Genomic DNA, 15,178 nt, shown 5'->3' with positions numbered 1-15,178 from the left:
ACAGGCCCAGCCGCTCCGCGGCATGTGGGATCTTCCCAGACCGGGGCACGAACCCGTGTCCCCTGCATCGGCAGGCAGACTCTCAACCACTGCGCCACAAGGGAAGCCCCTCCAATGTCTCTTATAGCTGTTTTTTTCTAACCAAGATTCAATCATACCTTAGCCTTCTTTTTGATGTGCTTTAGCAAGGGCTGGACTGAGTGGGGACCTGGCTGAGATAGTGCCCCAAAAGAGTACTTCTTCAGAGGTGGGCGATGGAACTGCCGTAGTTTAATGGGCCCCATGTGGGTGGGAAAGAAGGGCTGCCGTAATTCCACAGCAGGAATTGAGTGCTAAGACAGAAATATAAGGGTTCAAATTAAACTCCAGCCTAGGCAAGATTTACCCATATCCTCCATCAGAAGAAAGCAGTGGTTCCCATTCACCACAGAAAAAAATGCTACTTTTACCTGGATAATATTTCCTCCAAAGGTGCCTCGAAGACCCTGTTGCTTAGGGTAGTAATATTCATCATTGGAGAGATTCCATGGATCTTTCACTTCTGGCTGAGACATGTTCTAATGATAGATCATCAAACCTTAGTCAGACTATCCTTCTCCATTACCTTTCTTCGTTCTTCTAAACACCAAACCCCTTTTCCCTTCACAGACCTGCTGTGGTTCCTCCTTGATGACTCCTGTTTTCCCTAACAGAATTCGACTCTTCTTCAGAGATGATTCCTTCTTACTCTCCTTGGAGGGGGAGTTAGAAGTAGCCTCTTCCTTTTCATCTGGAATTTCTAAGGAAACAAAAGTTACCGTGGAGTTATCCTTGAAGATTCACCTTTCCTAATGACACCTTCGCAATTCCTAACCAGATTTCTCATCCTTCTCCAGACCACTTCCAGTCCATAATCAACTCCAACCAAACTACACTCCTGACATCTCCAAGGTACTACTTTCCAACATTCCTACCTTATATGAGTTTCCCCTGAACAATACACAAATACTAGAAACTGACAGCCACAACTTTGCTGTCTCAAACTGCTATCAAGAAGCTTCTAGTCTTGACCTTCCCAACCCTTCTGATTTGCTCCTGCCCCTGACATTTGCAGAGCAGGCTGTCAATTATGGAGGATAAACACTGACCCAGCCAGTACCATACCCAAAATGAGGTTCTCATCATTGGGATCAAGTGTCAAAACAGGAGGCTCCAAGAGCCGGGGCATGGCCTGGGCGTCCCAAATGATATTGTCCTCCCAGCGTCCATACACTAACTCCTCATTGTCAATGGGAAAAATGGAGTACCAAGGTTTGTCATCATCCAGGGTTGCTGCAAAACCTAGTCAAAACACGAGGAAACAATAACAAACAAAACATTTATGCCCCCTTCAATTCTAGCAAAGGGAAAAGGAGCAATGCTAGTAGTTACTCATGTGGCTACTGAAAAGGAACCTAGTGGATACAGTGTATTTTAAAAAATGTTGCAGACAAAAATGTTCACTGCAATGTTTTTTTATAATAGTCAAAATTTAAACAGCTAAGTGTTTAATAATGGACTGATTAAATAAATTATGGTAATAAATGATATGGTAAAATATGCTAACAATAAATGTAGTAAAATATATTATATTTAAAATACAATAATTATTGGTAAGTTATGAAAACATCCATGTATGACTGCTATGTAACTAATAAAGTGTTTAGATAGATGCGAACGAAAAAGAAAAAAAACTATTTCTTAGATTTAAAAGACATTTTTGGTTTTCCTCTGAATGTAAAAGAAATCCAGATTAACTCAATAAAATTTGGAAAATACAGGAAAGGTATAAAGAAAACTGCAAAGCTGTTTGTGATCTTACAAACTAGAAGGAACCACTGTGAATCCCACAGTATATTCCCTTTTAGTAAACTTTCTATTTATATAGTGTTTTTTTCTTTTTCACTTATGCAAACAGGGTATCAAATATGCCACATCATATCTGGGTTTTTTTTTCCTTTTAAAATGAGTTTCCCATGTCATTAAACATTGATAATCTCTAGATGGTAGGATTACCAGTGATCTTTGACACTGTACTGTACCTTCAAAGTTTTCTACATTAAGCATAGCATACCTTTTTTTGAGTGTCCACGTCTATTTAAGGAGGAAAAAAGCAAATTCTAGAATGATAAAGATAAACGGTCTTTGAAAACAAAAGTAGACTGTAAAGAAAAAAGCATTGTTACAGTTCAGAAAGATCTTTTTTTAAAATTTTTATTTATTTATTTATGGCTGTGTTGGGTGTTTGTTTCTGTGCGAGGGCTTTCTCTAGTTGCGGCAAGTGGGGGCTACCCCTCATCGCGGTGCCTGGGCCTCTCACTATCGCGGCCTCTCTTGTTGCGGAGCACAGGCTCCAGACATGCAGGCTCAGTAATTGTGGCTCACGGGGCTAGCTGCTCCGCGGCATGTGGGATCTTCCCAGACCAGGGCTCGAACCCATGTCCCCTGCATTGGCAGGCAGATTCTCAACCACTGCACCACCCGGGAAGCCCCCCAGAAAGATCTTTAATTTCAAAGTAGTTTTCACATTTTTCTAATGAGAACCGGGAAGCCCCCCAGAAAGATCTTTAATTTCAAAGTAGTTTTCACATTTTTCTAATGAGAAATCAGAGTCCAACCTAGCTCATTAACAGTGTAAAGAAAAAACATTAAAGACTAGAATCAGGGCTCAGATTCAAAACATTTTACTGTCCCTCAGCAGCCAAGATCACAGCTAAGCCTACTTAAGATGACTGAGATGAAGGACAGTTTGTGCTGGACACTGCAGGCATAGATGCACACCTTGTTGAACATTGTAAGCCATGGCATTCCTAGTCATGCTGGAAGGAAGCCAGCCGGCCAAGCTTGCACGCTGTGGTTTTGTCCCTTTGTGTTTGACATCCTCTCCATCCCAGATGATATCATCCTCCCAATGCAGCTGTGTCACCATCAGGAAGTTTTCATCAGCCAGAAGATCAGTGCCACTGCTTTCCTCAAGTTTCCTGAAGTCCTACACAAGTAGAAGAGGAACAACAAATCCCTGAATGGTCACTCATCAGAGTTCCCACTCCAAATGCCACAACCGATACATCAAATGTGGTCCCTGACTTGAGAGAAGAACCTGATAACAAAGGGGTATCTGCCTCCTCCCCCTCCTAGTCTGGCGCAGCACTCATCTCACAAACAGAATCCTTGCAGTGGGGCCAAGTTGCCAGGGTGATATACCACACCAAACAAAAGGCTTGGACACCTCAATCTCCCACCAAGGAAACCCTACCCAGTGTCTCCCCAGTTGAAAAGTAAAGTAAAACTGATAGGGCTCAGGGCACAGTGATTCCTTTCTTATACACCAGTGTCACTTACCTCCATCATTCTACATTTCATCACAGGTTCAAGTTCCATCTTTCTCAGTTTGAAGCCATAGTCAAACCCACTGCCATCTTCAGGAACACCTAGCATATCATACCACAGTCTAGCAGGACCATAACGCCACTCAGCCACTCTTGGTTTGGTGTCTGTCACTTTATCTGTATCTCCAGTTGACTGGGAAAACTTGGACTCCACAGGAGCCATCATTGTGATCTGTAACAGAATAAAGTAGAAGGGGAGGAAGATATCCTGATCCCAGATGCCCTAAGGCTACAGGGAGTTAACAGGCAGGAGGGGAACTTAGAGGAGCCATAACAATGAATCTTGAACAGGACTGGAGTTCGAATGTAAACAATGCAGGTATATCATGGCATCATACTCTTATCATTCAACTTTCCTACTCATCAGTGTATCACCATCTGCCTGCCCCCAATACTTTTCTATTACAACAGGGAAGGGACAGCCACTGGGATTGAAATCATGATTACTTAATAATAATCAGCACAGGACACTGCCTGTTAAGGTATTATTTTCAATTTAGACATAAGCTAGGGAGAACTCATTTGTTCCCCTCTTAGGTCTTAATTCCAGATCTCTACTTTGCCTACTTCATCATCAGAGAGACACTGCTCTGGAGGTGGTGGTGGAGCGTAGTCATAGTTCCACAAAGATTTCTGGTTGATTTCTGATTCTACTGAGCACTCCACCTCCTGGATCTGCTCTTCCTGTATTAGTTCACGGTGCTTCTTCTTCCTCTTTCTCCGAGCACTCCGCCAAACAGATGGGACATTCTTCCCTGGTCCAAAAAGACGTAGGAAGCGTAACACCTAGAACACAAAACATGCTTCTATGTCAGAGACTCAATGTCAGATAGGAAAACCAGTAGCTCTGAGTCTGGAAACTCCCTTGAGGATTCTACTCAACTGTGAGGGAGGGATCAAGAAATGCTGAACTCGGACTTATAACATCTGCCAAGAAAGTAAAGTGTTCCTTAATAATTTGGATTAGTTCTTTTAAAACAGAAAGGACGGGCTTCCCTGGTGGCGCAGTGGTTGAGAGTCTGCCTGCCGATGCAGGGAGCATGGGTTCGTGCCCCGGTCTGGGAGGATCCCGCGTGCCGCGGAGCGGCTGGGCCCGTGGGCCGTGGCCACCGGGCCTGCGCGTCCGGGGCCTGTGCTCCGCAGCGGGAGGGGCCGCAGCGGTGAGAGGCCCGCGTACGGCAAAAAAAAAAAAAAAAAAAAAAAAAAAAAAAAAAACAGAAAGGACAATTTCTAATGAGAACTATATAAATCACTGTACTATCAATGCACAAAACTTAAAAAAAGGAAACCTTTAGATTCTACCCATTCCATATTCAGTATCTTAACAACACAACTCAGTATCTACAAGAGGGCAGTGGTTTGCAATGTGGACATTCTCCATAGAAAGTACGTTCCCGGGCTTCCCTGGTGGCGCAGTGGTTGAGAATCTGCCTGCTAATGCAGGGGACACGGGTTTGAGCCCTGGTCTGGGAAGATCCCACATGCCGCAGAGCAATTAGGCCCGTGAGCCACAACTACTGAGCCTGCGCATCTGGAGCCTGTGCTCTGCAACAAGAGAGGCTGCGACAGTGAGAGGCCCGCGCACCATGATGAAGAGTGGCCCCCGCTTGCCACGACTAGAGAAAGCCCTCGCGCAGAAACGAAGATCCAACACAGCAAAAATAAATTAATTAATTAATTAATAAACTCCTACCCCAAACATCTAAAAAAAAAAAAAAAAACAGTACCTTCCCAGGACGAAATTCTGGGAAAAGTTCTGTGACACTCGGCAACAGCTTGGTGGCATCATGCTGCATAATCCCAGCCAATGGTAGGGTCAGCTTTCCATCCTCTGATTCTGCCTGTGTTGCTTCCTGAAGTCCCATCTCAGATTCTGAGTCAGAGGAACTACTGAAGTCCACTTTCTCTGAGGCCAAAGAGGAAGGGGCAATGATGGAGGGCAAGATGATGCCTTCTCCATCCTCAGACACTGCAACAAGGAAGAGAAACCCCTTTGGCATGTAACTGTGAGCATATTTCCTCAAATTCAGCCAACACCCACTCTAGGCTTAAGCATGGCTCAATGGCAGGGGATACAGTTCCAAGCACCCAGATTACTAGTAGGCAACCCAGAAAACTCATTCCAACTCATTATCTCCCACCATCCCCAACTCACCTTGTACCTGGTACCCTGGGGTTGTGATAAGAGAAAACAAACACTATTACTACATTTACTACTTTCTGTAAGTATATTAGGTTAAAGAAATGTGACCAATAGAAAAATTACATAACACTTTTATACCAGTCAGGCCTTATGTCTGATTCAGGGACCCATAAACTGGAGAGATTTTTTAAGTCCACAGGATAACAATGAAATTATTTAGCATAAAATAACATCTATGCCACAAAGTTACCAAATGCTACTTAGCCTGCAGACTAAAAAGGAAATGGCTTAAAACTCTAATAGGAGACACTTAGGTTGACATAAGCCTCAAAATACAGGAGATCAAAGACACTGCTCTTCCCCAATCTTCTAGCCTAGAACAGGGTTACTTACTGCTGTTGCGGACATAGGAATAGGTGAGATGATCATTAAAGACCCTGCCTTTGAAATCTCTGATTCTGACAGCTGGCTCTAAATGATTTATACACATTCTAGATGCCTTCCTATTTAATCATTTCTTTTAAAGAGAGTCATCTAAACAGGTAGTTTCCAAATACCAGTACAGATCAGTTGCATCAGAAATTACTTGGGGGAATTCTCTGAAATCCCTGAGCTCTACCTAAGATCTTCTGAATCAGATTCTCAGATTTTTAAGACTCGAGGTGATTCTGATGGGCAGCCAGATTTGAGAACCACACTGACCTAAACTACTTTTTCTTGAGCGCTTGTTAAAATACTCTTGTCAAATGTTTTAAAAATAAAATTTCCCTTTAATACTGAAATTTGAAAATTGTATGAATCACTTCTAGAAGTTGCGTCCTTTCCTAGCAGCTTAATTTTAATAGCTCACTATGAGCATGCCAAAAATTTGGACCAGGAATGGAACTTGCTCCTTAGACAAAAATAGACAGTCTCTACTTACCACCAGTAATAGCATCCTGGTCCTTATCCTTCTTCATTGGTCCTGGGGGTGGAGGTGGAGGAGGCATCAACTTGCAATCAATGTCTTCACAATCAGCATCATAGTCATCCTCATCATAATCTAATAAAACCAAGAAAGTGATCTCCTCAATATCCAGAATGTCACACAACAGCCTTGAGCTCCCTTGTCGTTCAAGAATTTAAAGCACCACATGAAGAACTAGGCAGATGCCTTGAGAACACACAAGAGATGCAGCTTCTGCCTTCAGAAAGAGATGACACCATATCGCCAAGTGCTGTTAACACCATGTATATCTCACACAGGAATTTAGGAAGCTCCCAAGAACTGTTTAAAACCTTCGCTCCTTCTCCTGGTCAAACCCTGTTCCTTTATTTTCATGCTACTCAATCTCATAACTGAATTTAACATTCTTCTTTCCTCTGTCAGCTTAAGACTGGACTTTTTTCTCACCTCCCAAGTCTCTGACACATTTTTTTCTGTCTACCTTCTGTAGTCTGTTATTCTTTTCACTACCCTTTAACCAGTGGCATCACTCAATACTTAGTCCTGAACACTCTGCTTTTATTCCTCTATACACTCTCCATTCCCTTTCTAAAGAATCACCTTTATCCAGACTAAACTCAAATCTGTTAAGTCTTGCCCTGACTTAGCCCCTCTACAATTGCATGTTCTGCTGCCTGAAGAGCTTTTCCATTCATATATTCAACAACCGCGTTCCGTATCACACTGAAATATCCTTCAACTCTTTTAAATTCCCTTTTGTTACTATCAATACCTCCTCCATCCTCATTTTCCCAGCTTATGATTTTAGCCTCCTGTCTCCTTCATCAATCTCTTACCCCCAACACACCTTTTCCAATCAATCATTAATAGTAGTCATTACAGCAACTTCTATTCACTGAGCTCCCATTATGTGCCATGTACATTTAGCTATTTTATCTAGAATCCTCCCAATAATGCTACAGAGTAGGAATTATTCTGAGATACAGAAGCGAAGTGACTTAGGGTCATACAGTTTTAAGTGACAAGGTCAGAATTCAAGCCTGGTTTAACAACAAAGTGTCTTTCCAACACGCTTCCTCACTCACCAAGTCCTACCGATGTTTTATCAGCAACTCTCAAGTCTGACCCTGCCTATCATTTTCCACAATTGTCACCCTACTCCAGACCTTGATAACTTTTGATAACTTTACATCTAGCCCACAAGAACTGTCTCCAAGTTAGTCTGCCCCTTCACCCTTTTTCTAATCAAAACCCCAAAGCAACAAGCATCACTTTTCATTTTCACTTAGGAAGGAAAGACAACTAACATTTATGGAGCATCCACCATGACACTGTTCTATGTAGGTGTTTTCATACCATGTGATAATGAACTTGAATTCCCACCAAAGTCCTATTAATGAGGTAGGTATTAATACACTTATTGCAGAAAGAAAACTGACGGATTATTACAAATGAGAAATCCAAGCCTCAGAGACTGAGCAACTTTCCCAGGGTCAAACTAAATATGGAGGTGGGACTTGAACCTATGACATTCTGACTCCAAAGTCCATCTTCTTTTCATTATACCATCCTGCTTCTTACTCAACAATCTATATCAGTTTACAATTCTTTATGGCAGCAAACCCCAAGTAATGCGTACATAAAGGTGCTGTCAAGTTGCTCTATGGTTGGTTCTTACTATTTGGTGTATGTTTTCCACTCCTTCCAAGAAAACCTGCTGGCCAATTCCCCCCACACTACTTGCTTATTTCTATCTCCAAACCTTTATGCAAGCCATGTTTACAAACCACAATACCCTGCTGCGTCCTCTTCATCAAACCTTATCTTTCAAAATTTTGCTCAAAATTCACCTCCATGAAGCCTCTTCTAATGACCTCCATCTACTTCTAATTATTCCAAAGAAACACCCTTGTCAGTCAAGCCGTGTGAAGGGGCCAATGCCAGGGAAGGAGGAAGCTAAGGGTATAGATGAAGGTACCCTCAGAGGACAAGAGAACTTGGCAATGAGCTTCCCACAGTACTGAGACTCTATCAAATACAGCATCCTCCTTTTCCAGGAGGCCAGCTCACACAACCCAACTAAGAACCCCCACCTATCCTCTTCCTTACCATCCCTAGCCAAGACAACAAATCCAAAACTGAAAATTACAACAAGCCCTGAAAAATCAGATCTGCTACCACCTCCCCCTCAGCCTAAGTCAGGGTGCTCAAACAAATAGTTATGCTACTTGACTTAGCTAGTCTGGCAGCCCTTCAAAATTAAGTATAACACTCTATACAGAAATATGAGCTGGCAACTGGTTTACGTCTCCTTATTATGAATAATTATGTTTTGCATTCATTTATCTCACCTTCCCCAAATGATAACAATATCCCTGAAAGTAAGGTCTGTATCTTCTATTTTTCTAGGTTACTTCTTGTGCATGTGGTGCAGTTAATTCTCTTTATATAAGAAGCACCCAGGGCTTCCCTGGTGGCGCAGTGTCCTGGTGCCGATGCAGGGGACACGGGTTCGTGCCCCGGTCTGGGAGGATCCCACATGCCGCGGAGCGGCTGGGCCCGTGAGCCATGGCCGTTGAGCCTGCGCGTCCGGAGCCTGTGCCCCGCAGGGGGAGAGGCCACAGCAGTGAGAGGCCCACGTAACAAACAAACAAACAAAAAAAAAAAAAAAAAAGAAGCACCCAAATATATTAACTGGCTCTGAAGAAACTAAGTTCAGCTCTTTACTAAGGTTTTATCTATACTTCTCAGCAGCCTGAAATCTAATTCAAAGAGGTGGATAATGAATAAACAGTGAACAACTTCATACAAAAGTCCCAAACAGTGAAAGGTAGTATAGGGCAGTGGAAAGAATGAACTAGGATCAGTAAGTCTAGGTTCCAGACCACAAAGCCGAGCTCCTCAAAAATCAGAAAATGGATTTTATTATCTTTGTACTTTACTATCACAGTTTATAACACATAACGGGTGCTCAATGCCTAATAAACTGAAATGCTGAATTAGTCAAGGTCTGCCACTAGTAACTACAGAACTTTTGATGAAGTTCCACATTTTATTAAAGTTTTCTGAAGTTCCAGGTTTCCATATCTATGATGAGCTTAAGAATAAATAATCACTAAAACCCTCAAACTCTGACATTTTGATTCTATAATGTAGCACCTTATACCAGGAGGAAAACCTATGTTGTGAGCAAGCATTAAGCGCACTGTGTCGGCATACAGGTAGTGAGTGATTAACGGAAGCTGAGCCGATAAATACATGTGCTCGTTTATATACAACATAGCATACTTAATCTTTCTTGAACTACCAATTCCTTGAGGGCAAAGACTGAGTTTAAATAGCATCTAAAACAGTACTGTGAACCCCATAGGTACTCAAATACCAGATGATAAGGAGAAAAGAATTATCATCCTTATTTGGCATTCACCAAGAATTTGGGACTAACCAGTATGAGGAATAAAAGCCTGAGTATAGTAACGCTGCCCCAGAACACAAAAGAGGACAGCAGCTACTTGGAACTGAGCTGACAAAGGGAGAGAAGCAAAGACATAAAGAGCAGAAACAGTGACAGAAAGCCTGGATAGAAACAAACTGGACTACACAGCAAGAAAATGTACTGGAGTGCTCTTACTGATGGCACCAAAGAATCACCTGCATGGCAAAGGGGCTGCAAGGTCCCCATTGTTTGCTGGTATCTTCGGCTTTCATCTTCTGCTACTTCATTAATGTCTGAATAGTCCACAGCATCTTCTGTACTCCTGATCCATCCTATAAATAAAAGGTGGGGGGGTAGATCTAAACAAAGAGCAAGAAACTTTCACTCCCTTAGATAATTCCCATTGAAAAGTACATGTACAGTAAGTGGCTAGCCTCCTCCCCCACCTTACTCCCCATGACCCAGACTTCACCTTCATCATTTACGAGGGCACCGTCAATCCCAATCAATTCTTCATTTGCTGTGAGTTCAGTGATCAGGGTGCCCAGACCCAAAGCCCCCAGGCCTGCCAGGTGCTTCTTACACTCCTGAAAGAGAGACAGCACCAGAATCAAAGACAATACCTAAGTTTCCCACACCGCAAGGCTTATTTCCCAGATCCACGACAAAGCTATAAATCCATCTGAAAAACGACTCGGCAGCGTGCTAAAAGCAGCATCACGTCCGAGAACTGGAAAGTACATCTTCCACTAAACTCCACATTGATCAACACATCATGTCCAATTTCATCACCATCCTTTAAACTAATGTAAGGAAAGATTATTCAAGGAACCCCCACCAAGACTAAATAAATGGAACAGCAGTTGCCTGAATAAAGGCTAAGGAAACTGAGGTCATTCTGATCAGAGAAAGCAAGGCAAGAACTTTACTGCTGTCATTATTGTGTGTTGCAGAGAATGAGGAATATTGGTCAGTATTTTCTCCGTGAGGAGACGAACTTAAATGAAGATAGGTAAGTGTCAGGCACAAGAAACTATTTCATGAATGTCAGTGAACGGTGGGAAAACTATGTAAGAAGTGCACTGGGACCAGAAGGGGTCTGCCCTGCATGATTTGAACACTGGCTGTTCTAAGAACTGGGACCTGAACCACGTGATTTGGTGCAGGTCCTGTCCTCTCGCTCTAGAGCCACCTCTAGTCAGCGATGGCACAAACGCAGTTTCAAGAATCTCCAAGGTTCTCGTAGCAAAGGTTTGAAAGCACTCTCACTAGGCTAAGCTGCTATTTTTCCATCTATCTAGCTCCAAAGCCACCCATATCAGCTGATGTCCCAGAGCTTGCCTACTCTTCTCTCGTCTCCACCATCGCCCAAACTGAGCCCCCTCGCTCTCCGTTACTGCACAATCTACTAGCATGGCAACCTCTTCTCTGGTCCCCTTCGCGTACGTTAAGTGCGCCCTCTTTTTCCGGTTCCTAAGACCACTCAACTCTCCTCACTCCACCTTTTCCTTAGCCGATCCACCCCCAGCCCTATCCCCACGCCCACCCCCTCACATCATCCAAGACGCTTTCCCCCTCCAGCTGCCCGGCTCCATTGATGTTGCCGAAAAGGAAACCGGTTAAAGAAAATGGGCGGCCTCCAGCGGAATCTTCATCGCTGTCCGTATCTGACATGATGGCGGCAGCGCTGCTGGCAGCCGCTTTGGAGAACAGCAAATCCCAGTCTTGCCCCATATGCCGGAAACAACGTGGCCCAGAAGTGATTCTCATAGTTCAGTGACTCTACCAGGCCCTACCGGATACGGAATAAAGAAAAAGAGAACCGGAAAGGCCGCCAGTCCTACGAGAAAGGAGAATTGTGTAACAAACTCCAGGAGGCTTTTGATTGGAACACGTGACGAGGAGGCTGGATCTGTGAAAAGAGGTTTTTCGGTCCCGCCCCCTTCCGCTTATCTAAGCAGGAGCTGTCTCAGTGCACGGGGGAAGAGCGTGCTTCCTAGGTCACGTGATCTACGTCCTACGTAACCACGCCACAGGACACGGAAGTAAAGATTAGAACCGGTTTTTCTTGTCTGTGTTGTCTCCTCCTGTACTGTTTCGATCCGAAGAGAAACTGGCAGTGTGACAAAGGTACCTTTGCAGTTAGTTGTTTTGAATTGACATTTACCCTTAGAAATGGATTTCTTCCCCCCTTTTTTTTTGCGGGAAATGTGAAAGTAAAAGATAAGTAAAACGAACAGGCGACCCTTCACCTAGATTCACAGTTTTAACATTTTGCTAGGTTTTTTTTCCTGAACCATTTAAAAGTGGGTTACAGATATCGTGATTCTTCACCCCAAAAAATACTTTTTTCTACACAACCACAATACCATTTGCACATATTTAAAACTTAACATTAATTCAATATCATTTAACATACAGTCCGTATTTAAATTTCCTCAATTGTCCTAATTGGAGCATTTTACATTTCAATCCGGGATCCACTCAAGGTTCAAGCATTGTATTTGTTTATCTCCCTTTAGTCTCTCAATCCAGAATCCACCAGCATTTTTCTTTGTGTTGCATGACACTACGTATTTGGAAGAATCCAGGGAAGTTGTCTTGACAATATTCTATATGCTGAATTCGTCTAATCTTTTCTTCAAAGTGATTCCAGTTAAATATCTTACCGGTCATCAGAAGGCACAATGTCAGGTTGTCCCAATGTTGGTGATGCTAAATTTGATCACTTCAAAAAAGTGGTGTCCACCAGATCTCTCCATCGCAATGGCACATTTTTCCTTTTGTATTAGTAAATAACATATGGGGTGGTACTTTGAAATTCTGTGAATATTCTGTTCCCTATCGCCCTTGCACCCAAAGGTTTTAGCATCCGTCGATGATCCTTGCCTGAATCATATTGGAAGAGTGCAAAAGGGTGATTTTTCTAATTCTTATTTCCTTCTACATTTATTAACTGGACTTATTCAGTAAAGAACTTTCCCTTTTCTTATCTCCTTTCTTGTATTTTTATTTTAATGTGTTACAATCTAACACCATCATTATCCTTTTTGATCCTCAAACTGTTACAAATTTGTCCAATGGTTACCACTTCACTCTGGCTCCTGTGTCCTTTTGACATGACCCATGACCCCAATTAGTCTTTGAGCACTTCCTTGCTTTTTGGCACAAGATGTTCCAGGCTCACTCTGTGCATTCCCTGTCCTGGATCTGATATAAGCCATTTCTCCAAGGAGCCCTGGTTCCTTTTAGTGGGGAATGGTGTTTAGAAACTGGGGCATCGGGACTTCCCTGGTGGTCCAGCGGCTAAGACTCCGCCCTCCCAATGCAGAGGGCCCAGGTTCAATCCACATGCGGCAACTAAGAGTTCGCGTGCTGCAGCTAAAGATCCCGCACGCCGCAACGAAGATCCCGCGTGCCGCAACTGAGACCCGCCACAGCCAAATAAATAAATAAATATTTTTAAAAAAAAACAAAACTGGGGCATCATTGCTTGTAGGCCCTTTCAGTGGAGAGAGAGAAAAAATTTTAAATGAATGAGTTTATACTAATACCTTCGATTCAAATCTAATACCACAGGGTTCTCCCTCGCCATTCCCCATTTCATATTTGTATCTTGCTTCTCTTACAATGAAAACTCTGGTTCCTAACACCAATATATTACTCTTTTCAGAATTACAAACCAATACCACTACCAACAATTAACCTAAGTTCAGAAGTGCTTTGCAGTTTTCTGTCCTTAGACTATATCCTATTAAAAATTACGTGAATCTTTTTTTTTCCTCTGTGGAGTTGTTTCCGTTTGTATTCAACTTTAGGATTTGCTTTTATTGTCCTTTTTAATAAAAAGGATAAAAATTTTATAAAATTTTTATTTTTAAAAAATGTAAACTTTTACATGGTTCAAAGTCAAAACTATATAAAAAGCTATTTCCAGAGAAGTCTTGTTCCCATGCCTATGCTCTCTGCCCCATTGTCACCCACTCTCTGTAACCATTTTCATTAATTTCTGGTTTATCCTTCCTGTGTTTGTTTTTTTCAATTGAGGCGTAATTGACATTAACATATTAGTTTCAGATGTACGGCATGATTCACTATTTGTATTTCCTGTTTCTTTTTGCAAATATATGCAAATGAGTATGTTCTTATCTCTTCTTTTTCATTATATACCCATGTATTGTTTGATTCCGTTCATATGAAATGTTCAGAAAAGACAAAGATTAGTGGTTGCCTAGGGCTGGGGGTGGGAATGGGGATTAACCGCATGAGGGATCTCTTTGGGGTGATGGAAGTGTTCTCAAACTTAATTTTGGTGATGGTTGCATGACTCAGTAAATTTACTAAAAATCATTAAATTGTACACTTGAAACAGGTGAATTGTACAGTATGCAAATTATACCTCAATAAAGCTGTTTTTAAAAAAACAAAAAACATGGTTTTGCACTTCTTTACTCGTGCACTTACTAGTGTACCAGCGCTATTTACAGTTGCCAGCCAGGATGGGGGGGGTTCTTTGTGGTTTTTTGGGGGTGGGAGGAGATCGAACCCACTCTCTCAGCAGTGAAGGCACAGAGTCCTAGCCACTGGACCACCCACCAGGGAATTCCCTAGTTCATTTTTATAACAAACGGGAAGGAGATTTTTCTGATGTAACTGGAAGAGGCAAAAAATATTAAATGATATGTCTTATCTTCACAACCCAGCCCCTAGCAGTCAAGCCTGTAACACAGTAGGAGCTTGATAATTGTTTACTGAATGTAGTGTAATAAGTGAGGAAAATCACCAACAGGGAACTAACTGGTCTGTCATTATTGAAAACCAGGAAATGAAGCTAAATCCTGGGGATGAATAGGTAGGGGGTGGGCAGGAACTAGACAATCAATGGTTAGCAGGGCAGACAGTTCCTTACCCTGATTATCTGATGTAGAGAAATAAGCACAGCTACACATAGGTGCCATGTGCAATATGACAATTATAGTTATTTCATCCTTTGCAAGCTGAAAAGCATTTAGAAACCACTCAAAGCAAAGGGGTGGTGGTGAGGAATTGCTTTGATTTTTAGAAAGCAATGGACCCAGTAAAATCAGAAAAGTTTATTACCATTCCTTATGAATAATTTAAAAGTGATATTAGCATGTTAGTCTTCATACAAATTCCTTTCAAGTATAAAAACCAAGATGTCAGTGTATGCTTAAGACTATTAAATCAGACCAATACAAAACCACTCTCTCAGACTTGTGGATCAC

The 15,178-nt window shown here is 42.3% G+C and overlaps 1 protein-coding gene across 3 annotated transcripts in view; it reads right to left on the bottom strand.

Moving 5' to 3' along the window:
- Positions 1 to 11,701, bottom strand: part of TAF1 (TATA-box binding protein associated factor 1) — a 77,424-nt gene extending 65,723 nt beyond the window's left edge. For 2 of the 3 annotated variants that reach the window (XM_082609091.1, XM_082609092.1), the window contains exons 1-12: positions 11,487 to 11,701; positions 10,405 to 10,519; positions 10,148 to 10,264; positions 6,473 to 6,592; positions 5,135 to 5,376; positions 3,975 to 4,193; positions 3,361 to 3,579; positions 2,800 to 3,007; positions 1,144 to 1,320; positions 651 to 778; positions 450 to 557; positions 159 to 332 (exon numbers count right to left, since the gene is read on the bottom strand). In XM_082609091.1, coding sequence (XP_082465217.1) covers positions 159 to 332; positions 450 to 557; positions 651 to 778; positions 1,144 to 1,320; positions 2,800 to 3,007; positions 3,361 to 3,579; positions 3,975 to 4,193; positions 5,135 to 5,376; positions 6,473 to 6,592; positions 10,148 to 10,264; positions 10,405 to 10,519; positions 11,487 to 11,666 — 2,007 coding nt within the window. In that variant the 5' untranslated portion in view covers positions 11,667 to 11,701. The remainder of the gene's footprint in view (positions 1 to 158; positions 333 to 449; positions 558 to 650; positions 779 to 1,143; positions 1,321 to 2,799; positions 3,008 to 3,360; positions 3,580 to 3,974; positions 4,194 to 5,134; positions 5,377 to 6,472; positions 6,593 to 10,147; positions 10,265 to 10,404; positions 10,520 to 11,486) is intronic. The other variant, XM_082609093.1, reaches the window with a different exon arrangement.
- Positions 11,702 to 15,178: the final 3,477 nt, after the last annotated feature.

The sequence above is a fragment of the Mesoplodon mirus genome, assembly GCF_964341445.2.
Source record: "Mesoplodon mirus genome assembly, chromosome: X".
Lineage (NCBI taxonomy): Eukaryota > Metazoa > Chordata > Mammalia > Artiodactyla > Ziphiidae > Mesoplodon > Mesoplodon mirus.
The sequence above is the reverse complement of the archived record's forward strand: the minus strand, read 5'-3'. Positions and strand labels throughout refer to the sequence as shown.